Here is a 25,566-nt window from a genome sequence, read left to right on the forward strand (position 1 = left end):
TAAAGATAGAAGTAGGGAAATTTCCACTGAAAGCCAAGGTAGAAGTTCCCTTCCTTTTCACACAAGATCTATGAAGCTGCTGTTGTCAGCAGCTCACCAGACATACTCCTGCTCTGACTCTTTTCCAGGAGTCAGGGTTAGTTTAAGAAAAACCTCTTGCTAGAAGCCATGACCTCGTACTTTTATCCCCTCCATCTGGCGTGCAGCCTCATGGGGCTGTGCTGCTATGCAGGAGGTGAGCAGTGGAATTCTTTAGATGATGACTTCTGAGCCCACATGTGGAGGCAGTTGGGGGTGGAGAGCAGGAGAACAGTGAGAGCCAAGATGGATGGACCAAAAACTAAGAGTTGCTGCACAAGAAATCCTGACTATGGCTAGGTGTTCTTTCCCTAGCTCAAGCAGGGGCCCAAGTCAGAGAGCTACAATGTCCCAGTCTATGATTGATGAATACTGTGCTTCTGCAGCTTCCTTCTGACTTCTCAGCTGGGGAACACCAGTGAGATACGTAGGGGATTTGAGGGCTTATGCTATCTTAAGCAAGTGTACTCCAATGTAGGACAGGGAAGGGTTGGCTGGGCTGCCTTTTCTCGTTGTCTGTGATTAAACTGAGACCCCAATTTTGAGTGAGTGCAGAAGGAGGAACTGAGAGAAGCAAGAGATTTTAATCAAATAATATCTGCTTCTGCCTCATCTTAGAGACTTTTCTCTGCATCATAGATCTCCTTTGTCGTAGATGTGTCCAGCCTGCAGCCCATAAGCCACATGTACCTGCACATAGCAAAGAATAACTATAAATGCAGCCCAACATAAAATTATAGTTATAAGCTTACTTAAAATATGAGAGGCTTTGTGATTTGTCTGCATGGTTCTTGAGCAAAGATTTTTGTATTATATTGCCAAGGTTGGACACAGTTGGTAGATGAACTGCATGTCGCAGATAGCGTCCTGAGTGGGATTGGGTGGGATGGTGGCTTAGCTCTCTCACCAAGAATTTGGTAGTGATTTTTAAAAAGAATGAAGTCTCAAAGGAAATTCAAAATAAGCCCACAGTATAGCCATGTCTTCTCATAACTACTTCACTCTGCCTATGCATTGTGTACCACTGGAAAAGAATTTAAAAGAACATAAAACAAAAAAATTGAATGCTAATCTGAGGGATGGAGTGGGGCTACAAAGACTGAGAAGCAAAGGCTGCTGAAATGCAGAGTTCTTTGTAGAATTAACAGTGGCAGAGTAGGAACAAGACATTCATGAGGTTAGGAGAATGTAGACTTAGTCTTTATAAGCTCCACTTAGATACTCTGCTGGCAGTCTAAGACTCCTCCATGGGTTGAACCACTTAACAGTAGTTTCTGTTCTGAAGTGCTGGTACTATGGTGACAGTCCCCCATCCCCAAATCCTAGCATCCTCAGACTTTTAAAAGAGTACATAGTATTTGAAGCTAAAAGAAAACTAGGTTTGCATTCTTGGGGGGATCATTCACTGAACCTCTCTGAATGACTCCATAAAATAATCGCCCTGTCACGAGCCTTGGGGTGATTGTGAGACCTATGTATACATGCCCAAACATTTTGTGCACAAAAGGCTTTTGTGAGCACGATTGCTATTTTTGTGGAAGCCCCATCTTGTAATTTGTCAAAAGTTGAAACTGTGGCTTGGCTTTTTCTTTTTGGCCATGGCTGCTTACAGGGGCTGGTGGTGTTGACAAAGTGTAGTCAGATTTCTGCCTTCTAGGTTAAGGAACCCCTGTGTCCAGCCACTCTCTCCATAGATTCATAGGCAAAATGGAAGCGAACAACAACAAAAGAGACTTGAGAGTTAAGGAGCAGAGCAGAGAATGTTCATCTTGGATTTTCAAACCCTGGGTGACTGCCGCATCCTAAGTGGATGGCTACAGCAATGTTCAGAGATGAGCCAAGCTGTAGAAGTGGGGAAACTTCAGGTCTACTCCCTGAGACCTGTCAATCATCCAGAGATAAAGACCACTCCTTAAAGGTCACAGTCGGACGCAGTTACCCTCGAGAAGCCACTGCTTGTTCCTCCAGACCTCTCTTAAAGAGACCGTTCCTGGAATCAAAGTATACTGTTTAAAACAGCAGGTCATAAAGAGCAAGCTCAGACTATGTATACCTCAGAGCAGTCCCAGGAGGCTGGCCAGTCACTCAGAACACATAGGATGGATGCACTCTTCTCTGTCCTCAGTGCAGAACAGGTTTGAGAAGTTACATGGCCTCAGCCACTCTGCTTGGGTGGTAATTCTCCACCCTTGATCTTTTCTCCATGCCCTTTCTGTGTCCTTCCTCTACCACCTCCCAGGAGAGTACCAATTCCCAAAGCAAACATTGCATTGAATGTTGATAATGTAGTTTTGAAACATTCCTTGCTTGTAGCTGACCTGTTGATGCGACTTCTGGAGGATCTAGCTGCTTATTTTAATTGTTGGGAGAGGTGAGATTATTATAATTCCCATACAACCCGTAAAAAGCTGTGTGAGTCTGTTTTGAGTGAACCTTCTGCATGTGGGTACGTGTGTGTCCTCAAAGTTACACTCAGGCTGACAGGAGGGACAAAGAGTAAAAAGGAAGCATGTCTTTCCTATATTCCAACATTGCTCCAGAGGTGCCCAACCCCCGCAATACAGGCAGTTCCCAAGTGGAAGGTGGGGGCAGAGGCCTCCAGCAAGGCCATCAATAACCAGGTGTGTAATGTGAAGCTCTCTGTATTTCATTTCTGCACCCAGGGCCAGCTCTGCAGGCTTGCTTATGGAGCACTCTGTGTCTGGCACCTCTCTCCACCAGACCCAGGCACCCAGGGCCCACCGACCTGCCCAGGAATGCACTGCATTGTTCTCTGCTGCTGTAATTTGGCTGCAGGAGCTAGGCAGAATGCCTCCCAGGGATGAGAAACACTCTCCTTGGCCGCCTCCCTTATCCCCAGCTAGCTTGGGCTACTGCCCTATGACCACTGAGAGCATTTAAATAAAAATTTTAGAAAGGCGGGGGTGGGGTGGGAAATCCGATTATCTGTCTTCTATTAAGCCATGCAGAAACTTATGTCCTGAGTGGGTCTAAGAATTTGGCAAGAGGCTTGATGGTTGGTGTTCTTGATAAGGGATGTAAGAGAAAGGGGAAGAGAGAAGCAGAGAAGAAGAGAGATGAGGCCTAGAGTGTTCCTAAGTTAGATCTCCAAAGCTTTGTAAACAGACCCTAGGACAGTATTTTCTTCTTTTAATCTGAAGTACCTGATTTACCTTTACTCTAATGAAGAGTGTGCACTGATGCCATTGTTCAGAGCTGAAAACTGAAATCTGGTTCTTTCCGGTAGTGCTGAGTTATGGGGTTATGGCCAGCAGTCTTTCTTCCTCTTGCTTGTTTGTTTGAGACAGGGTCTTACTCTGCTCTTAAGCTAACATGGAGCTCACTGGTCATAAACACAGCTATTTTCCTGCATCAGCCTCCTGGAGTGTTGGGATTACTATCGTAAGCCATCGCCCTGGCTCTTCTATTGAAAAGAAACTGGCTGCAGGCTGTGCAGCTGAGGTACTTCAGTCATATGACGTCTCCAAAAAGATCCTATTATCCCTAAAGGATAAAAACAGTATCTTTTAAGTTCACTTTGTATCCAAATAGCTCTTATTAAAATACACTGTCCTAAATGTTTACCAAAAGATAAATGAAATACAGGCCAACAAGCGAGAAGGGAACTGAGGAGGAAGTTAAGACACTGCTGGTGGGTGACAAACCTCTACCATCTAGAGACTAGACAGAAGAGGGGGCCTTTGGAGAAGATGAGGGGTAGCAGCAGAATTATGTGGAGTCCCAGCACTGAGTAAAGTTCTTGTTTTGTTGCTTGTTCCAAATAAATCAGTTTCTGTTTGTATAGCGCAGAATGAACGCCAGTTGTCTAAAGCCAGTTGGAATGCAGAGATGAGCTAAGTTCTGAGGAAAAATGAATCGTTTGGTCATCATTCCTTCTTGGGGCCACACAGCTTCCGTAGCAGGACTCAGACAGACATCTTTTCTCTCACATAAACACCTCACTTTATAAACTTCTCACTCCCTGGACAGCTATTTCTCTCTGACCCATTTATAAGTGGTTGTATATCTTTATCAGCTAGAATTTGGAGCCCCTGGGGTAATCGTGGAGTCATATGAGATGTCACAGATGTCTACCACAACTAAGAACCCAGACTCAAAGAGAATACAGCACAGGTAGATCTACCTCAGGCTGGCTCCCCATAGAAGGCCAATGCCATCACTAATGTAGTAACTTGGATGTTCTCACCCCCACTCCAAAGCTCCCATCTTCCAAAAGAAGTCCCTCTCCCCCTCTGCCCCCCTCCCTGACCCCACCACTGGCTCATCAGTTATCCAGTTGACTCTACTCTGCAAGGAAGACATTCCCTCTGCCTGACTCACTCAGTCCCGCTTCTCCAGTCATCCCCTCACCACAGACCACAAGGGCCCTGACTAGCTCATGTTTTGTGTTAATGGATGTGAAACCGGAGCAAATCCCCTCACCAAAAGAAAAACCACACTAAACTCTCCCACACAGGTCTCAGCAGGTTACACAAATATTAGTCCTATCATCCAAATAAATCTGCCTCTGTGGCCAGAGCTATGCCCACCCCCCCCCCACCCCCTAGCCTCCTGCTGCCTGGGCAGAATGAAGTTGCTCCACAAACATCTGAGAGTCCGACTGGATGACGAGGAACCTGAGATGAGAGAGGAACTATATCCAGAATTCCTTCTGAAAGCCTCTTAATCTAGTCTGTTGTCAAGACCAGACAGCCCTAAATCAGAAGGTCCTCGAGAAGGAGGATATACTTGACTAGTCAGAAGCATTGACAACGTGTATCATTGGCTGGAGTTTAGGACACAGTTAGATTTCAGTATCACCCTCACTTTACAGATAACAAAATGGACCAGGAGAATTTAAAGACCCTGCTGAAAATTAAAAAATAGGAAGTAGCTGGGATTAGACCTAAGTCTGTCATAACTGTGGATTTCCATACTATTCCTGTTTATCAGTAGGCAAGAAAATGACCATTGTCTAGGTCACATAAAACTAGGCCACCAAGGTTTCAAACCCCCATGTCATCATGCCTGCTGTCTTTGGAGACTCCACTCCTGCATACCCTGGTTAGGCAATGGTTAGTAGCAGAGAGAGGCCCCTTCTCTGTTTAAGTCGATCATGGAATGGGCAATAGTTATCAGTAGGATTTGGTAAATCACAAAATAAAGAGTTGCTGAGTAAATGAGAAGAGGCTACTGCCTTATAAGATGTTTACCCACCACGCTTCAGCACCAGCTCTCTCTATCCAGCTACTAGCTTTGTTCCTCCCTCAACGCTGCAGATCCTCTCCTCAAGAACTAATGTAATGAGAGGTCTCTGTCTTCCTAGTATACACTGCTCCTCATGTAGCCCTGAGAGCGGGTGTGCTTACTCTCTCCCATGGGTTACCTGCCTTTTAGTTAGTCTTTTCCAAACCTACAAAATCTCCAGAATAATAGATGGAGAAAGACCCAAGGCCTAGCCAGGCTTACTATGTTACTCTCTCACAGTCCTGTTCTGGGACTCTAATGGTCTGCTAAGAGTTTGAACCACTGCAAGCCACCTCACTCTGAACAGGCAGCCAGTGAGCATCTGCTGCTGTCTGATGTAGGTAGAAAGGGAGACACAGAGAATATATATCTGTACAGTATTGTGATTTTCCTCCTCACCAAATTTATAAGCTGCGTACAAGCATGGGTGGAGCCTTGTTCAATGCTGCTAACTCATCTAGCTATGTCAGGGGTTCAGCAGAATACTACAGCGAAGAGTGTCTGCACATACAGTCTCCAGTGAAGGGAGTTTTATCTCTGGCCTATCTATCTTTAGGCAGAGTAGGATCAAACACGGAAGCTAACTCCAGGTTCCCTTCCTGTTGCATACCCAAAGAGTATCAGAAGTCAGTGCAAGCAAAGGGGAGAATGAGCCTTGACTTAGTGCAACTCAAATCACTCTGAAGACAGACTCTTCTACTCTCCCTTCAAACCTCCAGATGGACCATCAGGGAGCCCCTCAGTCTCCTATACCCGTGCCCTATCAACGCCTCCCTAGGGCTAAGGGACCAGCCAGGACATTGGGGTCCCTCTGGATCACTCTCCAAGTCCATGACAGAAGCTGTAGCAGCCCAGGATTGAGGGTGGAGGAAGGTGTGCATGCAAGGATCTTGTGCTTTTGAGTCAGAGGCTTGAAGTGGAGGGAAGAATGAGGTATCTGTGTGTTCAGGTCTGGTCCAGCCACTCTGCCTTCTTCGGGGCCTTGCACGTGTGGACATCCACAGTGTTTCTGCACTCCTTGCACCGCACAGCACAGCACCAGTGGAATTTGCATTCACACTGGGTAACACGGGTAACCCGAGTTGTGTCATACCCTCGGCCGCAACACATGATTTCACACCCATCTGTTCCTTTAGAAGTCTTGCTGCAGACACGGCCTGCGGTACCTAGGGAACCTGAGTCAGGGAAGAGAGGTGAGAACCAAGAAGCCATAAAGAACCTCTGTTTCTGAAAATAAAAACAAAGCAATCATCCGTTACCCTCTGGCCCAAGTTCCCTTGTTGCCACCATCAAAGCTCCCCAGAGGCACCAGTCCCAGCTGCCTTTCCTTTCCTGCAGCCCCCCACACTTCCATGTTCTCTTCAGAATCAAGCTTGAAAATATAAGAACTGTAAGTCAGATGAGGTTCTCTATTTTGTGGGGGATTTGATGTCATATCTGGATTTAAATTCTCGTTGTGCCACTTCATAGCTATAGCTATTTAGCAAGTTAATGAATGTACCTGGGCCTCAGTTTTCGTATATGTTAATGTATATAAAATAATGCCTAGCCAGGTATGGTAGCACCTGCCTGTAACCCCATCATGCAAAACTACTGAGGCAGGGAAGCCACTTTAGTTCTAGGCTAGCATGGGCTGTGTAGTGAGTTTGGGGTCAAATTGGAATGCATAGTAAAATGCTGTCTCAAGGAAACAACTCAACATCTAGTGAAATAGTTTGTTACCGTACATTTGTATTTCCGCCCGAAAGAGACAAGCTGATTGGCATGACTGGCTGGAGGCTTATCGTTAAGTAGTTTCTGTGTTATACCCCTTTCAAAAGGGATTTTTGAAAAGTAGGGTAGCTTTCTCCTTGCACAGGGAATGCTAATCCAAAAGATGTCAGCACAAAAAGACCCCATCAACCCTTTTCCTAGTAACAGGGACCCATGGCCTGAGTCTTCAGGAAAGACTTCAACAGCAATAGCCTCCACATTTCACTAGGATATGGAGAAGAGAAAAAGCAGAAATTCTTTGTTTTAGCTTATTGGTTTAAAATCTCTGATATAAGGCTAGGGATATAGTTCAGTGGTGACATACTTGCCTAGCATGTGCAAGACCCTGGATTGGATCCCAGCACTGTTACATGAAGAAGACATGAATATCTTATAATTACATGTATAGCAACAACATGAGCAAATGTCTAAGCACACATACACAGAGTGCACACATATGCTCAATTTTCTTAAAATTTTTATGTATGTGTGTATATATGTGTATGTGTGTATGTATGTATGTATGTATGTATGTATGTATGTGGGCATGCATGCATTCAGAAGTCAGAGAACAGCTTGTGGGTGTTGGTTTTCTCCTACTACTTGGTACCGTGGGGGTCAAACTCAGATGAACAGGGTTTACAGAAGCACCTTTACCTGATGAACTACTTTCCCAGCTCCCAGTTTTACTTTTTAAGATTGATTTTATTTATTTTCTTGTGTAAATGTATGTCTTTGTATGTGTGTGTGCACACTTGTGTGTGGGTGCCCTCACAGGCCAGAAGAGGGCATCAATCCCCTGGATTCCGTTCTGAGCAACCTAATGTGGGTGCTAGGAACTGAACTCAGGTCCTCTAGAGGAGTATCAAGTAATTTTAACCACTGAACCATTTCTCCAGCCCCCTCTATTTTCTTTTTTAACAACAGGAATATATAATCCAAAATGTTAGCAAACTTATGCTCTAGAGTATGGGCTAAGTCTCCTGCGTATGTTATTCTAACTCCAAGGGCTGGGTCTCAAGTACCAAAATTCTCTTCTATAATCTGGGTCTATACAAGCATACTAGCTACTAACTGTACTAGATCTCTTAAATTCGATGAATTTAAATTAGCTAAACTAAAAGGTTTTGGTTTTGAATTAGACTAACATGTCTGTCACACTTGATCGTGGTTTTATTTGGTGTCGTTTGCTGCCCAACATCGACTGTAGTTCTAAAAGTATTAAATGGACAATGCAAAGATAACTGACTAAAACTTGTAAGTGTATGTTATTAACATCATCCTATTTGTGACTCAGTGGTAGTGCCAGTGCCCAGGGTATTGCAAGGTCCTGCGTTAGATCAGCAATATCACCAAAACAGTGGATCTGCTGTCTTATTTATCACTGAAAAATTAAGCTTCATCACAGGTATGTATATCTAAGAAGCAGAGTACATATAAGATTTAACACTACCCACGCTTTGAGGCTTCCCTTGACCTTGGAGTACTTCCCCCATAGGTAAGAGGGGACATATGTGATCACATGTGCTTGTTGGCTTCTGCACTAGAGACAACAGCAGTGAGTATTCAATCAGTGCAGGAAGTTTAGTCAGACAGAACTGCCATGGAGGGGATACCTGTCTCCATACTCATGGGGTAACTTATACCATCGGGATGTGGGGGGCTTATGGGACCTAAATTTATGCCTCTGAGAAAAATTCATTAATAAGTGTATGACTCATTCTTCCTCTAAATTCCGAAGATCCTTCTCCAAAGGCACATTTTAGGGTAGAATAGTCTATACGGATATGTGGAAATTATTCCTGGGCATCCAGGTACGAATCCTCTGAATTAGACCACATGGAAAAGCTACCTCATGACAGTATACACTAGGAGGTCAGAGGGCATCACCAATCTCTTTGACTTCTGGCATTCTCTAGAGTGCATATGGCCTCCGATAGGAAGAGTGATGCCACCTGCTTTCTTTGGGCTGAAGCACTCTGGGCCACTCGACCCTAGGAATGATAAGGAGTGCAGAAAAACAGGACAAAAGCCAGCCACAGTGCAGAGCTCTACTCTACCAAGACTTGACTATTGAATCTGCCTGGAAAAAGAGCCTGGGACGCCATGACAGGAACCAGAAGAGAAGCAGCTCCATTGAGCCACACACTGTCCCTGGTTTAACTTACCTGGGCCAAGATAGGAGCTTCCGTTCTCTCAGAGAAACACCTTATCACCTTGTAGCATTCCCAAGACCCCCACCCCACTACCACATAAACTTAGAACAGACTGAGAGGCAGCCATTTTATGCTTGTAGTCAAGCATTTGCTGCTTCACCGGCCTTGGCAGAGATCCTCCTGTTTCCCTCACTTCTGGAATATGTAGTGGCAGCATATCAAGAAGCAGCTTCGAGTACCCATATTCAAACAAATCTTACTTGATTTCTCTAGTCACTTTTTTTTTGTAGTTACATTTGCTTGCTTTATCTCTTTCCTCTGTCTTTCTCTCTCTGTCTCTGTCTCTATGTGTGTATAGCTCACATCTTGCCCAGAGCTTGGAAACAGGTGGCTCATTTAAACATTCTCTTAGTAGTAGTACCTACCATATCCTGGATACCAGGGATATATTGAGTGACATATGACCTGCTTGTGGAACCTAGGGCCTGGCAGCCTGAGACATACCTATCTTGAGGAGGTTTTCATGTAAGGAAGCGACTGACTCCTTTCCCTTCCTTAACTCCTGCAAACTGGACAGCCTTTGATTAGGCAGCGGTGCCTGCCTTAATAACTAGGCTCCATGTCTGCCTGCTTCTTTCTCACCTGCAGCCTTGTCCAACACACAGTAGTCAGGGGAGTTGTCAAAGTAGACAAGATCAGTTCGGGTGGCATGGCGATAGCCTTGGCGAGCTGCTGTGAAATTGGCCCCATCCTGCGTGGCCGTCACCTGCACAGCCCCGTCATATCGCTTCCTCAGGTAGTCACCAGTGCGGCGGAAGTCTGAGAGTGCCCTCCAGCAGGTGCGCAGAGTACAGGAGCCACTCACACCGTGACACTTGCACTCCAGCTTCAGAAATCGCCGTACAGCCTAGGGGAGGGAGGAGATAGCTCAGGACAATGTGGGGTCATCCCTGGGGTCAAAAGGAATAGTGCTCTATGCTCTGCTGGTCCAGGCCTGTTGGTTGAGCCCTTGGTGATTCTCTGCCACATCAGATCCCACCCAATCTTTCTGAACTCATCATAGAATCTCTTCTAGGAAGTCTTCCTGGATCAACAATCCTTTGCCTGCTGGATTGTCAAGCCACAGGCGTCTGCTCCTGATTTTAAAGAGCTAAGTGGCCGAGCAGTGGTGGCGCACGCCTTTAATCCCAGCACTTGGGAGGCAGAGGCAGGCAGATTTCTGAGTTTGAGGCCAGCCTGGTCTACAGAGTGAGTTCCAGGACAGCCAGGGCTACACAGAGAAACCCTGTCTCAAAACCCCTCTGCTCCCCCCAAAAAAGCTAAGTGCCACGTCTTCTTCTTGTATAGCATGCCATTTCTCAGTCTGTAGCAGATGCTCACACACCAGTGAGTACCTGAAGCCATACCAGAATCTCTTAGTCGTTATGAAGGAGCATTTTCTTTTTAAAAACAGAACAAAACTACTTTTGGGGCCAGTGATGCTGATACCAATGAAAGGGACTTGTCATGCAGTTCTGGCAACCTGGGTTTGATCCCCAGAACACACATTATAAGCAGAAGGAGAGAGCCAGTTCCACAGAGTTGTGCTCTGACCTCCACACATCCACCATGCCTTGCATGCCCGCCTGTATATATCATGCACACATCCACAACAATGATAAATTAAAATTATAAAGGAAAAGCTACTTTGAGGCTTGGGAGATGGCTGGGGATGTAAGAGCATCTACAGTCCCTTGAGGACCTGAGTTTAAGTCTTTACAACCCATGTAAAAAGCTAGGTGTGGTAGCACATGGACCTATACTCCCAGTAATGAGCACCGAGGTACAGAAACAGGAGGACTGGAGACAGGAAGATTGCTGGGATTGAACTCCAGGTTCAATAAGTAACCCTGATGAAGAGAATACGGTGGAAAGTAGCTGAGGAGGACATCTGTCGTCCTCCTTTAGCCTCTGTGACAACGCACAGGTGTGTACATCCACACGTTCACATGTGTACACACAACCATACACAGATCACATTTTTAAATATTCAAAATTGGCATTTTAGTTAGGCACAGTGACATACACAGGTAATCTCAGTACTCAGGAGGATGAGACAGCCTAGGATATAGGCAGAGTGAGACTCTGTTCACAAAACAACACAACACAAAGCAAGGCAGGATGTGACGCCTTGAATCCCAGCACTAAGTAGGCAGAGGCAGCAAGATCTGTGTGAGTTCAAGGCCAGCCTGGTCTGTCTATCGAGTTCCAAGATAGCCAAGACTTCACAGACCTGTCTCAAAAACAAACAAACAAACCTGGAGCTTCACCAGATTCCCTCCTCCATGCAGAAAAGCCAAAAGAAAACAAAAAGGAAGGAAATGGAAAGAAAGAAAAGAGCAAGGGAAGAGAAGAAAGAAAAGGAAGAAAGAGGAAGTTATTTTTCTGTCTTATGAAACCTGGATTGCAGTTATGCATTCCCACCTCCAACCCCACATACCCAGGCTCCTGTGTGGTCCGTGGCAGAATGTTAGGGATTTTGGAAGTGAAACAGAAGCCATTGACTCTTCCACCTTTGAATTCAGCCTATGGTTACACTAACTGGTTTACACCAGAAAATATGAACATGCATACCCAGATGTGAGTACTGACCGTGCGACCGCAGCGGTTGTTGTGTAAGTTCATGAGGGCCCGGGCATCCTTAAGCCTCTTCTCTTTGGCATCCACAAAAGCCTTGGCAAAGCGGACACCATAGTGGATGTTGTCACTACAGCCACCCCAGTCAAAGTCCCCTCGTTGATCATGGTGCCGACCACGGGTATATGGGTCACAGCTGCACACACTCAGCTCACCCTGGCTGCAGGCCCGAGTGATAGCATGGACCACTCCTGCTGATGAGATAGCATAGACAAACGCTGCCTCCCGGCTGCCTACACGGAGAGAGGCAGAGACTTATTACAGGGATGGCCCAGCCAGTGTCTTCCACTCTTCTTCTTCTTCCTCCTCTTATTCTTCCTCCTCCTCTTCCTCCTCTTTCTCCTCCTCCTCCTCCTCCTCCTCCTCCTCCTCCTCCTCCTCTTCCTCCTCCATATCTGCCACCATCACCCTCTCCATATGTGTACACACACACACACACACACACACACACACTCTTCTGGGTGTTTCTCACAGTGTCTTACTCCTTGGTCCAGGCCCAGAAAGTGTTATGTAAATGTAACCTGGCCTTGAACTTGAGATTTTCCTGTCTCAGCCTCCCTAGAGCAGGGATTGCAGGGCCAGGCCACATGCCCAACTCTGTCCATCCCTTTCTTCAATCAGCATGACTTCAGAAGTGTCCTCAGCTTTTCTAGAGCCCACCCCACCTATCAAAGTATCCTCATTCCTCAGAGTAGCCACCCTCTCCTGTCAGCCCTCACTACTCCACTTCTTGGTACATCTGACCTTTCAGGCTGACCTCTATTCTGTTTCCTCTGTTTTCCCTAGGGGTCTCCCACACACACACACACACACTCTCTCTCTTACTCTCATGCTTGCTCACACACACACACACACTCCATGCCACAGAGTTAGGGGAGATCGAAGGGAGAGAGAACTAGTCCTGATGCAGCTACACCTGCCTTAGTCAACATCCCAGGGCTTTCAGGCCCCCTCTGCTGGACAGTTCCCCTGCAATGTGGACCCCTGCCCAGGGGGTCAGCCTGTTCAGAGAACCATCCTTTGCCCTCTAGTTCTGCTGAACTCTTGCTGAACTGGGGTCAAGGCTCTCGGAATATTTGCATATCATCTTCTGTTTATCTCTTGTGCCCATTGCTATAACGTTGGGAATGTTAGAGTGCCTGGGTGACGATGGTGATTCTGGTGGTAAAAAGCAGAGAACCTGGTCCTAGTCCTCAGCCATAGAGTTCATGGATGCCCAGCTGGGCTTGGATATGGGGAAGCCAGAGAAAGGCAGGAGTAAGAGAGAAGTAGTAGGAAATATTTACCTTGATTTATTTACTCAGAGCACTTAGGTTGAGAGGGGTCCCGGCTTACAAATCTAGGCTAGAGAGTGGCTGTTCCTGTCTCCCAAGTTTGCTCACTATTGCTTCTTCTGAGATTACAAAGTAGTGTGTAGGGAAATGAAGGGGATCTTGCCTACCCTTCTAACTCACCACCCCAAGCATAGGAAGGGGAAGGGGCTTCAGAAGCTTGGAAGAGGACCCTACTTCTGAGCATGGCACGGCCAAAGACAGTGTGGTCCCGGTCCAGTGTGGTGCAATTCCAGCGGTGATGGCGGAACTGGTGCTGACACTCTCGGATCCACTCCCGGGCACCTTCACCTACTGAGCGCATGATGTCTGGGTAGCGCTGGCACAACTGCCGCTGCCGGCTCACCAGACCGGGGATGTTGTCACAGATCACTCGGGCTCCCAGTGCCCCTATGTACCTGTAAAGTGGAAATGGCCTTGTCATAGCCTCCTGAAAGGGGCTGGGCATCAGCAGAGGGATAAAGAGGAGAGTTATTTTGTATCTAGACCTAGTGGTCTCCACCATTACCAGTGCCCTAGCCAAAGACCAAAGTGACACACATTTCTAGAGCACAGGTCAGGCTTGTGACATGTCATACAAACCCATGGACTGTTTATTTAATAAACATTAAGATCCTCACAGCAAAATAAACTAACACAATGAGAATCTGAGACAACACTCTTACATGCTCATGTAAGAGGCACCACTCAGTGGCTGGTCCATGAAGATAGCTTGGCTATCTCCACAGCAGAATGAAGAGAGGAGGGGGCTGGAGAACACATAGTGAGCAGGTTTGAATAATGTTTACAGCTTTGGATCTGGTAGTTAAAACATCCTCAGTTCTAATCCTGAAGCTACAGAATGAGACCCCCATCTTTTACACCCTTCCTCGTTCCCTTTACTTCCAGGCCCCAGAGTTTTTCTTAATCAGTTTCCCCAACTTACAAGGCACAATGTCCAAGAAGGATCTACATGGACAAAGAGCTGTTTTCAGTGGGAAGCCTGAACAGGACAAAGTAGTAAGAGGCCAAAGGACAGGATAGCACAGACCTTTGAATCCCAGCACTCAGAAGACAGTGACAGGGAGATCTCTCTGAGTTCTAGGGCAGCCTTGTCTACAGAGAGAGTTCTAAGCCAGCCAGAGCTACATAATGAGAATCTGTCTCTTTATCAATCAACCAACCAACCAATCAATTGAATCAATTAAAATGTAGTAGAGTCTCTAGTCTGACCAATTTATAAGCTCAAGCAAGATGGCCACTGAAGGATATGTGGGCTGCCAGCATCATTCAGAAACTGCTCAAGGCAATATTACCTCTTCTTGCAAACACTCTTGCCCTTGGACTCTGCCATGGATTCAGGTATTCTGGAGAGAAAACAGGAGCAATATCACCCTGTCTCCCCGAGAAGTCTTCTAAAGAGATGAGACTCATTCCCTCCGTTCTGCAGCTCAGCTCCTCTGCCTTTCTGTCTCCTCTATAACACACACACACACACACACACAACACACACACACACACACAGCACTTCCCTTGGTATTTTCAGCATATTCTATTCTCTCGTGCCAACACTGAAATTGAACTGCCGCTGCCTTTCCTGTTGGGAACAGGTAGGAACTGTAGTGACCAGTTGCTACTGCAAACAGTAAAACTTTGGTCTGATCTATGAATGAGCCAGTGGTCTATTTGGCAGTGGCCACAAAGTAGGCCTAGAAGTGAGTAGAGAAAAAAGAAGGCAGCCAATAGAGGAGGAGCATCTCGACCAGCCCTGAGCCCGCTCTCACCATACGTTCCCACAGCCAGCCCTCACCCACAGACTAGATCATCACCAGTGACAGTAAGTCAGGCAAACACAAGGAGGGGTTGGCGCTGGCCTCTTCAGGAACTCAGGGGGTCTGATGAGCCCCATCTGTCCTGATGGAAGAGTGAGAGGGCTGTTCCTTCAAGAATAAATCCCATGGAATCAGCATCCCTAAAGGAAGAGTGAGAGGGTTGATCCTCCAAGAACAAATCCCATGGAATCAGCATCCCAGCACTGTCCATCAGGGCAGCAGCTTCCAGGAACAAACAAAATAAACACCCCAGGCTGGGCCAGGCCGGAAAGGCCTGCCTGACGCACAGCTTTGAGTTACAACCACTGCCCTGGTGCTTTGTTTGGAGTATTGAAACCATCGGAGTTGGAGCTCGTCCCTGTCTCACCACTGATCTGCTTCCCCAGTTCAGCCCCAGATTACTGATCTAGGCAATGGGTGTTTGTTTTTTGTTTTTTTTATCTGGGGCTTGGAGGAAGGAGGCTAGATGGGAATGACAGACCAATAATCCAGCCCTCATAGACAGTCTGGAGTAGGGTAGGCCAACTCTGGTAAAAAGGCCTTCCTGTGGTCTGACTTTAATCTATTCCGCTGTGGCCCACACTGATCCTTCTTATTACATCCTCAATGAGCATGGGAACATCTGGTCGGTATATAAGATGGGAAGATAATTAGGTTTTCCAACTACCATGCTTGTTCCTAAGTAACTGCTTCAAGACCCTGCGTGGGGTTTGCCTGCCGTCTGGTTCTCAGAGCCCGTGTAGTCAAATGTGGAAACTGCCAATAATACTGACTCTGAAGCCAAACTCATCGCCCTCAGCCCAAAGAACGCTTGCACAATGCCTGCCACATGCCAGTCACTGGGCTGAGTTGTTAGGGGCACAAAGACTTCATGCTATCTCTCTTTCAGCTCATTGTCTTTGAGAAGATACCTCAGTCCTGACTTCCTGTTTTCCCTTTCAGAAAGTAATTCTTCACTTCTGCCCCAGCCTCAGATGCCAGAGGGCTCCCTTACCTGCTTTTGCCAGTTTACCTTTCCTTTGGCAAAGTCGCTAGGACCTACACTAGCCCTTTGCTTCTCAGGGTTTGTAAGTGCCTAGACTCCCTCTGCCTCCACAGCTAATGAACTGCAATCTTTGTGTCAGTATACCCAGTGCTAAGGAAAGCTTCTGGCACATAATAGGTACTCTGTAGTACTATGTGCTTTCTCTGATTATCCCCTGCTTTCAGCTCTCCTAGGCAGCCCCAATTTATTCAGTTAGCTTGATTGCTTGGCAACACTACATGTTCTCTTGCAGACACTTTGTTTCTATCCTTTGAACACAGCCAGGGATCCTCCACTCCCTTTGTTTGTTTGTTTTATTGTTTTGTTTGCTTGTTGTTTGGTTTTGGGTTTTTTTGAGACAGGGTTTCTCTGTGTAACAGCCGTGGACTCACTTTGTAGACCAGGCTGGCCTCCAACTCACAGAGATCTGCCTGCCTCTGCCTCCCAAGTACTGTGATTAAAGATGTGAGCCACCACACCTGGCCTCTCTGACTCCTTTTGTGTCTACCCATTAGTATAAATGTTTCAATGCAACACAAACAGGACTTAAAATGCAGAAAAGACTGTTAACCCCCCCCCCAGATCTGTTCTTTGCATAGTACACAGGTCACAGAACATTCTGTAAAAAAAAAATTCAAAACATAGTGGAGTGGTGGTTCACAGATGATCCCAGCACTCAGAAAGCAGAATAGGGCAGATCTCTGTGAGTTTGAAGCCAGCCTGGTCTGTATAGAGTTCCGGGACAGCCAGGGATGCATACATAATGAGTTGCTTTCTTAAAAACAACAACAACAACCTAGTAAGATGATACCACAGAGTGTGAGGCAGGGAAATCTCAACATTATGAGTTCAGGAATATTGATGGAAATCCCACTCTGTGAAAGGATACTTGGTGGTGGTGGGGGGGACCAGGATGAAGGAGGTGATGGAACTTCAAACACAAGGGGGTTTTGTGGTTGGTTGTTTTGTTTCTGAGTCTCACTATACCTCCAAGGCTAGCCTCAAAGTTATGATTCTCCTGCCTCAGCTTCCCGAGTAGTGCTATTACAGGAATGGGCCACAGTGCCCAGCTAAAATTCATTGTTATTCTAAGAGCCAGAGAAGCACACATGGTGCTTAATTAGAAATAAAACTGTAGCCGGGCGTTGGTGGCGCACGCCTTTAATCCCAGCACTTGGGAGGCAGGGGCAGGCGGATTTCTGAGTTCGAGGCCAGCCTGGTCTACAGAGTGAGTTCCAGGACAGCCAGGGCTATACAGAGAAACCCTGTCTCGAAAAACCAAAAAAAAAAACCAAAAAAAAAAAAAAACCAAAAAGGGCTGGAGAGATGGCTCAGTGGTTAAGAGCACTGACTGCACTTCCAGAGGTCCTGAGTTCAAATCCCAGCAACCACATGGTGGCTCACAACCATCTGTAATGAGATCTGATGCCCTCTTCTGGTGTGTCTGAAGACAGCTACAGTGTATTCATATAAAATAAATAAATAAATCTTTAAAAAAAAAAAAAAAAAAAAGAAATAAAACTGTATGACTCCAAAATTGGTGTAAATTTGAGCATTTTTTTCTTATTATTGAGATAGGAGATAGGGTCTCACTTTTGTCTAAAACTTGCTAGCTATATCAGGCAGACCTGGAACTCAAGTGCTAGGGTCAAGGCTGTGCCCAGCACAGTTTGGTTTTATTGTTTTTCCTTCCTCTCCTATTTCGCAATCTCTTCATTGGTGTACCAGGGATTATAACAGTACCTACCTCACTCATCCTGGAGGTTAAAAGTGATGCTTAATGAGGTGCTGGGCCACAGTGCTGGAACTGAGCAAGGAATCAATAAAGGGTGTGTGTGTGGTAACAGTGGAACTAACATGACACTGCTCTCTGCTCTCTCCTTATGAGCCCAATAGCACACCCAGCGCTTGTGAGTTTCCATATATTCACATTTCTTGTCACAGACTGAGAAGAAACCACGTGTCTCTTCTAGTTAAGAGAAGATGCAGATGGAGTTATGGGAAAGGAAGGAGAAGAATCCTGAGCTGTGACATCAGACTGTTGACTGGTCATAGGGAGAGCCTTCTGCTCCAAAGTAGAACACAGACACACTGAGTCAGTAGACATCCATCTCTTCCCGAGACTGTATGATTATACACACTACTTATCTTGCTGGGTTTGAGATAATCACCTTGGGGACCAGATCTGCCTTTAGAATTCAGGTCTCCTCCTTCTACAAGTGCTGACCACTGAGACAGACATCTCCGGCTGTAGCTGTGACACGGTGAGGACAGGGACATGGAACTGAGCACTGCAAATGAGGTTTGTACTCATCCTGGCCCTGATACTGCCTTCCACTGTTTCACATGAACATAGGAACCACTCAGTCCCTCTGTCACCTGCCTCCCCACCTAGCTCTTCCATCTAGCAGCTTTTGCAACATCTTTAATATGAACCACTTGTGGAGGGAGGGAAAAAGGAAATGGGAAAGGAAGTAAAAATGGGGGCCAAAAGAGCTGCAGACAAGGCTTTGGAACTGCTACCAGAATGTGGAAATGTCCAGAGTGCTGCTTCCTCATCTCAGTGTCCACAGGTCACCAAGACTATTGCAGACTGGTGAATAGCAATCAAGTGTTTCAGAAAGCCAGTTACCATGTCAGCCAGATCAAGGTGGGCACTGAGTACTACATGTTTCCATGCTTTCCTCACAGGGAACCTGAAGATGTAAGTCCCCAGCCAAACCTGAGTCATAAAGATGGGGTTGCTCTAGTCATTGAAAAGCTCTTTTTCTCCATCTTCCTTCTTTCCCTTTCCCTTTCTAAAGGAATGTTTCAAGCCAGATGTAAGATATAGGCCTCTCTGCTTCCTCATCCGAACCCCCCACTTTGCCTTCCCCAACACTGCACAGATAAAAAAGATCCAAAAGAAAGATTTTTCTCTAACAGGAAAACAGGGGTGGGGGTGGGGATGGAGAGAGCAGCATCTTGAAATGATAGGAATCTGCCGCCCAAGCTGCCTTGCCCCTCAGCCAGCTACCCCTCACCCCTCCAGCCCAGATTCCTAGTCCAGAGGAGAAAAGCAGCCACAGGGTGCAAGCGAAGAGACCTCGCTTTGTGGGAGGTAGGGGTAGGGGTGGAGAGGGGGTGCTTGTTCCAGGGGAGGAGCAGAGCAAGGGGGAAGGGGGCACTGCATGTTAGAGAGGGGCACTAGCTCAGCCCAAGAGGCCAGTTTGACTGGAGGGGTAAAAGGAAGGATGAGAGATCCGAATCTTTTTGCAGGCTACCCGCAAAGGGGGCCCTTTCTGGAAAGACGATGAGTATCCAAAGGAGGCTGGAGGAGTCCTGGGGCTGGATAGGGAATTCTACAAAGAACACAGCAGGCGTCCCGTGGATCCTGGAGCCTTTTGCCTCATTTCCCTTTGGAAGTGTCAGAAGATTAAGGACTGCAAGAAGAGATCTGAAGAGAAGGTCTCACAACTCTTGAGACTCTAGAAGCCTTGGGGAGAAAAGGTGGCAGGTTATGTCATCTGGGACAGGAGAGCGAAAGGGGACATTGGTGTTCCAAATTACACCTCAAAGCCAAAGCTAGTGACAAATGCCTAGGTTATACAACCCCAAGTATTTAATTTGTTTCGATTGTGGGAATTAAGGGGAAGTTTGTGCCTCAATTTCACTTCTAAGCCTTTCCGTGGATGCTACTGGCTCACTGTGTGGGTTAGACTAGCAGAAGCATATGGGAAGCAACCAGCTGTCCCCCTACTCGTGTCCCCAGGGACCCTTAGGTAGTAAAAGGTTTTTTTTCCGAAGGCCATGACCATGCCAAACAGTCACTGCAGGATGTGGAGAGGGTACTAATTCCTTGAACCCACCCTGAGACAGAATCACATAGTAGCTTCTGCCCTAGAGGCTTGAGTAGAAATACCAAGGGGCACAATGCTGCAGCAGTCTAGACTTCAACCATCAGCTCGCTCATTCCAGATATCCAGTGCTCTCCTTCCAGCAACTCGTTCTCTCCAACTTCTCACTGGCCACTGGAAACTTCTGGGACTGTCCTTCCTCCAATTCCTCCCAAGCACTTCTGGTGCCTAAGCAGCCGATACCCAGAGCAATGCACTAATTCCAGTATGCCTACCCACCCCAGAACCACACTTACCACCAGGACGTGTCTACACGGGCCGGCAGAGTCAGGAGCAGCAGCAGCAGCAGGCAGGCAAGACCCAGGCGGGCGGAAGCTGGTGACACGTCGGGGGCCGCGGATCTGGGCACGGGGACCGGGACGCGGGCACGCCGAAGGGCGAGCTGCGCGGCTTCGTTCTCACCTCGCAGCTTCAGCATAGCTCCGCGCAGACTCCCGCCGCGCAGCCCACAGGGCCGTGGACGGGCACTGTCTGGGCTTCCTCAGGCGTCTCCTAGATCGCCCCACAGGGTGGCCATGGGGACCATGGGCAATTGGGGACCTCAAGGCACGTGGAGTCCGGGAGCCGGACGCAGGGTTCCCAAGAGCGTGCGAGCTTCAGGGTGACCTGCGACCGACGAGCGCTGAGCCGGGTGTAGGCGATCGGGTGCGGTGTCAGTGGCTCCAGGGCGCGGAGTGCGGCGGGGGCCAGTGCGCGCCGACAGCCCCTGCGGCCGCAGCTCTCATTGGACGGCGCGGGGCGGGGCCGGGGACACGCGCGGCCTTCAGCGCGGCTCCGCCCGCGCCAGCCTGGGTGCTCCGAGGCGCCCTAGGTGTGGCGGCCGCCCCCTCCCCTCCGTCCTACGGAGCGCCACCGTGCCGCGCCCCCACCTGCTCCGGCCACCCGCGACGGGGCTCTTCCTTGCCTGCAGCCCCCTGTCCCTACCGACGCCACGCCACCGGGTCCTAGCGCCCTTCACTCAGCAACGCGGACCGCTGCGTTTGATGGCAAGGCACACCCGGTGTGTGTGTGGGGGGGGGGGGGGGGGCAAGGCGTGGAGAGGGTTGCGGACACTTCCAGTCCTCTAAGCACTGTAGATGTACTTTCTTGTGGTCCTCCCATCCTTGCGCTTCTGGGAAATTGGTAGACACCCGGGCAGCAAGAGTTGCAGGATAGTGGGGCTTCCTTGGCTACGCTGCCTACAGGGGCACCGTGGGCAACCGGCCTCGGGCGGGGGACCCTCTCATCAAGGGCTCATCGCTTCTCCACCCCGCTTCTCCTACCCACTGCACCGACACCATCCTCTCGTCCTGCCCTTCGTTGAGACTTGTCCACCTTGGTGCTTTCCCCAGCTCAGGGCAGCGCTGCCGCCCAAGAGACACACCTGCGGGCCGGACGCAGCCGCCTGCCGGTGCCCTGACGGTTGGCTAGGTGTCTAGGGCTCGGCGGAGCTCTGTCTCTCCCAGTATCTCCGTCCCCCACCCCCTCGGGCGGAGCTGCGACTAGAAAAGAATCAGAAACAGCTGGGCTGCTTTCCCGCACCAGAGGCCGGGGTGGGGGTCCTACGGAGAGGGTGGAAGCCCTGGTGCCTTTTCTCCCCCTCTCTTTCCACCCTTCTTCCTCTCCACTGGTCCTCCCTCAGTCTCACAGAGTCGGCGGGGGGGGGCTGCGGGGGGGTGCGGGGGGATTGTTTGCTAGTTGGGAAGAGGTGGAGAGGTGTTGTGGGCTGGAAGGATACTTTGCTCTCTTTTTATGCCCCCCTCGTCCCATCTCACAATGGGCTCGCACTTCCTTATGTGTGAAGTAGAAGCCCTGTGGGGGCAGAATGGTCCTTACTGAAACATAAAAATTCTTTAAAGCCCGGAGCCTTCCAACTGGAGACTTCCTCTGAGGTCCGGCCTAACTCCTTCAGCCTCAGTTTCTCCTGCCTAGCCTCCTATTCCCAGGTGTCTTTCATGCCTCTCCTCGTGATTTTATCTAAACTATAAAGTCCTGATATAAACATCATGCTGCTGACTGCCCACCCACCTTAACCCCAAACTCACTGTCAGTGTGTTTGGTGGGGGTGTTAGAGATGGCAGAGTGTGAAGGACAGGGTACAGCTGGCTGCAGACATCTCCGAGACAGAGAAGAGAGAAAAGTTCAGAGGGGCGTTCATCCTCTCTCCTCACAACTCAGTCCTCCGCCTGCAGTTTCTGTGGTAAGGGGCAAAGTAGATGCGTCAATTCCACAAATATTATTTTCTTTCATCTGATAGGGTTGTGCTGGGCTCCGAGGACACAAATCAAAAAAGCATTTCTGCCTTCATGGAGTTTACACTTTATTGAGCAAGATAGATAGTCAACATTACAAGAGAAGCACGTGGAATGTTACAAAGAGGGAAGTGCAGAGAGGTGGGAGTGTGTGGGGGAGACTTGGGCAGGGTAAAGGGGCCTCGTCTTCATCTTCGTAGAGATAATGAAGAGAGGGTGTGAGCAGGCAGGAAATAAGCGGGGCAGATTGTGGTACAGAGCACTGTAAGAAGCAGAGTCAGTAGACACACCCAGACAGAAGCGAGCTGGTGTAGGGGGGGCCATCAAAGGGGTCAGCTAAATGGAGCAGAGTGCCCTAGGAAGGAGTCAGAGAATTGAGATAAGTAAATGGAGGGTGAGCTAAGGTGTCGAGGAGGGAAGGCGCCCACCATCATTGGGCTGTGTGGATGTAGGTGGGGCTGGGCTGGCTTTGGATGAGAAAAGGGAAGGGGTGAATTCAGGGAGCAAGTGGAACCAGCAGCTAGCCATGTTGTCCCCCCCAACTCCCCCACCCCTGCAGTCTGGTAGATTTCTCGATGGTCTGCTATGGCTTTGGTAAGGAACAGGCTCTAGGCCAGTTTCCCTGTGGGGGTCAGGTAAGGGGCTGTGGTTTAGGCTCTTTCCTGGCTGAAGCTCTCTCCTTGGACCACTCTTACCTCCTCCCAACCCAGCTCCACCCTTTTGCAGGGTCTAAGTCTTCCTGCTTGGATACTGCTCCCAGACTCCCCTGTGTGTTTAGACCTGGGTGTGACTCTGGCCTGTGTTTATTTGTACATATGAGCCAGGGTTGTGGGATGAGAGCTGGGGATGATCACATCTGATTTGGGTGGACTCACCCACATGGGCCCCAGATTCACATCTGAGGCCACTCTTTGGCTTCAGCTATCATCATATCTGAGTGGGACCATGTCTTGGCACAACACAGATGCTCAACTATTGAAGTACATTCCTGATATGAGCCCCCACCCCTAAAACATCTGCAATTCCGAGAAGGGAGGGGACTGAGGAGACAAGACCCTCATAGCTTGCAGGCCGCCTCGGCCCTATAATAGGGAACCCAGGAAGAGACTTTGTTCCTTCTCCCCCTCTCCCCAGTCCCCAGATCCCCGGCTGCAGGAGCCAGCTGAGTACAAGAGCACTCAACCACTTAACTAGAGAAAAATTATGGAGCCAGAGAAGAGGTTTTCTGGGATCTGCCACTTTGGAGCTTCAAAACTCAAAATAAACTTCCAGCCTCAAAGTCCTAGACACTACTGGAGAGCTCAGCTCCTCACGCAAGGGCCTGCTATGGGGCTTCCAGAAGGAGGGTCAAGCAAGGCTGGAGGCTCCGTCTTGCTCCTCTAGCTTCTTCTCCAAGCCCTCACTGCCTTGAGTTATGGGAGCCTGCAGGAGAAGCTTCTGATTTGAGAATCAGACACTAGTCAGGAGGGTCCTGCGTGGTGTCAAGTCACACTTAGTAAGTACCTGCTATGTGCCTATGGCTGACAAGGGCATCGGAATAGACACAGAAGAAGGCCTTAAGGTGATGTCTATCTAACCTCTGGGTTCAAGGCTATGCTGCAGATATAATGAGCAATAGTATTAGCAGAGACCCAAGAAATCCCAGGCTGCCCCCTCCCAGTCCACCCCTTCACACACACACGCACACGCACAGCCAAATTCCTTGGAACCTTCTGCAGACAGCTTCCAGATCAGCTCTTGGCGACAGCACCATAGTCTCCTGTCATTTTCAAAATGGGCATAAAAAGGAGATTCCATGCTCAGCTTCGAGGCTCACTTTGCACTCTTGTCTCTACTGAAGCCACGTAGGGTTCAGATCCCCCCTCTACCTCATGCTAAGCTTTGTATGGCTGAATGGCTTTAGATTGTTACTGGCCTTCAGATGAGAGTGGAGATGAGTTAAGGGAAACAGTGTGTAAACAGCCCTGACTCCACCCTGGGCTATCTTCTAGAAAGCCCCCTTTCCTTAGGCCCTAGTTGGCGATGACCTTCTCTTTCCTGGTGGGTGGGAGGTGGTGTGGATGGTAATGAGTAGAGAGAGAAAGGCCAAGAAGGGGCTGGAGGGGGGGGGGTGTTGGATGGAAGTCAAGGAATGCCTGAGCTTGCTGCATACACGAGGGGCCCCCAGATGCCTTTCCTGGGATTTCTTTGCAGACAAGGCAGGTCTCTTTTGAATTGGGGCCAGGTTCACACCATGCCTAATGCCCCACCTCCTGCTCTGCTACACTACCTCAGGTGTCTGGGGACAAGAGCGGAGCCTGAGAACCTAAAGATTTTAAAGGAGAATGCCATGGGGATCTCTGCTTGTTACATAGCCTAGCTGGCCTCTGCTTGGTATTTATGAGCTTCCAGGAGAGGCGTGGAACTGTCTCAAAGAGGCTAGGGCAATCAAGTTTGGGGGGCGGCACAGGAGAAAGGAACATCCAGTCCCAAATCAGGGGGCTTGATGGCACAGCATCTCTTTCCTCCCAGTTAGTAAGTGGCTAAACAGAGCAAATGTCCCCAGAGAACCAAGAAGGAAGGACATTAAGGGAGAAGGGACACCAGGACACCAGGAAAGGAAGACAAGGGAGATGGGAGCTTTGGGGTGGGCTGGAGCCTTTCAGCACTTGAGCTGTGAGGAGACTGGAGCCAGGCAGTGGACAGGCTGAGTGCCATCCTGGGCAGGTGGCCCAGGGTGTGCTACTGGGATCCTGGGTGGTCACTGACCAGCCTCTCCTCAAAGGAAAGTTCCCATTTTGCCTTCAACCTTTTCCCCAGCGTGCCTGAATCATGTGGGCTAAGCATTGAGCTATCTTTCTTGCCTGCTGCTTGTTCTGGGTTCCAGACTGATCTGACTGTTAGTTTGCTCCCAGTGAGCCAAAATCCGAAGTCCCACTGTCACTCCTCTCACATGGCCTTCCTGGGCTCTCAGGCTTTCTCCCCATCTCTTCTCTGGGATACTATTCTCTTAAGCTTGTGAGTCTGTGTCCTAGCCCACTTTCTAGGTTTGTTTCCCGGTCTCCACTTGTCTGACTTTTTTTTTTTCTGTCTAGATATTTGTCTGTCCCTCTTTCTCAATTCTGACATTTGGCTATTTCCTGGTTGACCTCTGTCTGTCTGTCTCTGTCTTCCCCTCCTAGAGAGGGGAAGGGGAGGTGTGCACAACTGTGATCCGTGTCCTCCTTTCTTTTCTTTCTCTTTTCCATCTGTTTCTCCATGTCTTTAAAAACTCAACCAAACAAGCGCAAATATCTTAGTGGCTCTCTGGGCACCTGCCTACCTGCTTCTGTATGTTCTCTGGTACATGACTTTGTTAACCTGCTGCCGACCCTCAGCTCCTGCA

The 25,566-nt window shown here is 48.5% G+C and overlaps 1 protein-coding gene across 1 annotated transcript; it reads right to left on the minus strand.

Moving 5' to 3' along the window:
• Positions 1–3,615: 3,615 nt before the first annotated feature.
• On the minus strand, positions 3,616–20,389 carry Wnt2b (Wnt family member 2B). The gene is made up of 5 exons (XM_028755648.1): positions 20,208–20,389; positions 13,418–13,638; positions 11,865–12,142; positions 9,876–10,140; positions 3,616–6,500 (listed from the first exon to the last, which is right to left on the minus strand). Exons 1-5 carry the CDS (start codon positions 20,387–20,389, stop codon positions 6,271–6,273), a joined length of 1,176 nt encoding a protein of 391 aa, XP_028611481.1. The 3' UTR covers positions 3,616–6,270.
• Between the last annotated feature and the right edge of the window lie 5,177 nt (positions 20,390–25,566).

This window comes from Grammomys surdaster, unplaced genomic scaffold, assembly GCF_004785775.1.
Source record: "Grammomys surdaster isolate TR1022 unplaced genomic scaffold, NIH_TR_1.0 126071, whole genome shotgun sequence".
Lineage (NCBI taxonomy): Eukaryota > Metazoa > Chordata > Mammalia > Rodentia > Muridae > Grammomys > Grammomys surdaster.

Excerpts from the sequence above, each read along its gene's own strand:
- Wnt2b (XM_028755648.1), bottom strand. The coding sequence starts at position 20,389 with ATGCTGAAGCTGCGAGGTGAGAACGAAGCCGCGCAGCTCGCCCTTCGG. Across the intron at positions 10,141-11,864 it reads ACAACCGCTGCGGTCGCACG|GCTGTACGGCGATTTCTGAA; the intron begins GTCAGTACTCAC and ends TCCCTCCCCTAG. Across the intron at positions 6,501-9,875 it reads TGTGTTGGACAAGGCTGCAG|GTTCCCTAGGTACCGCAGGC; the intron begins GTGAGAAAGAAG and ends TCCCTGACTCAG.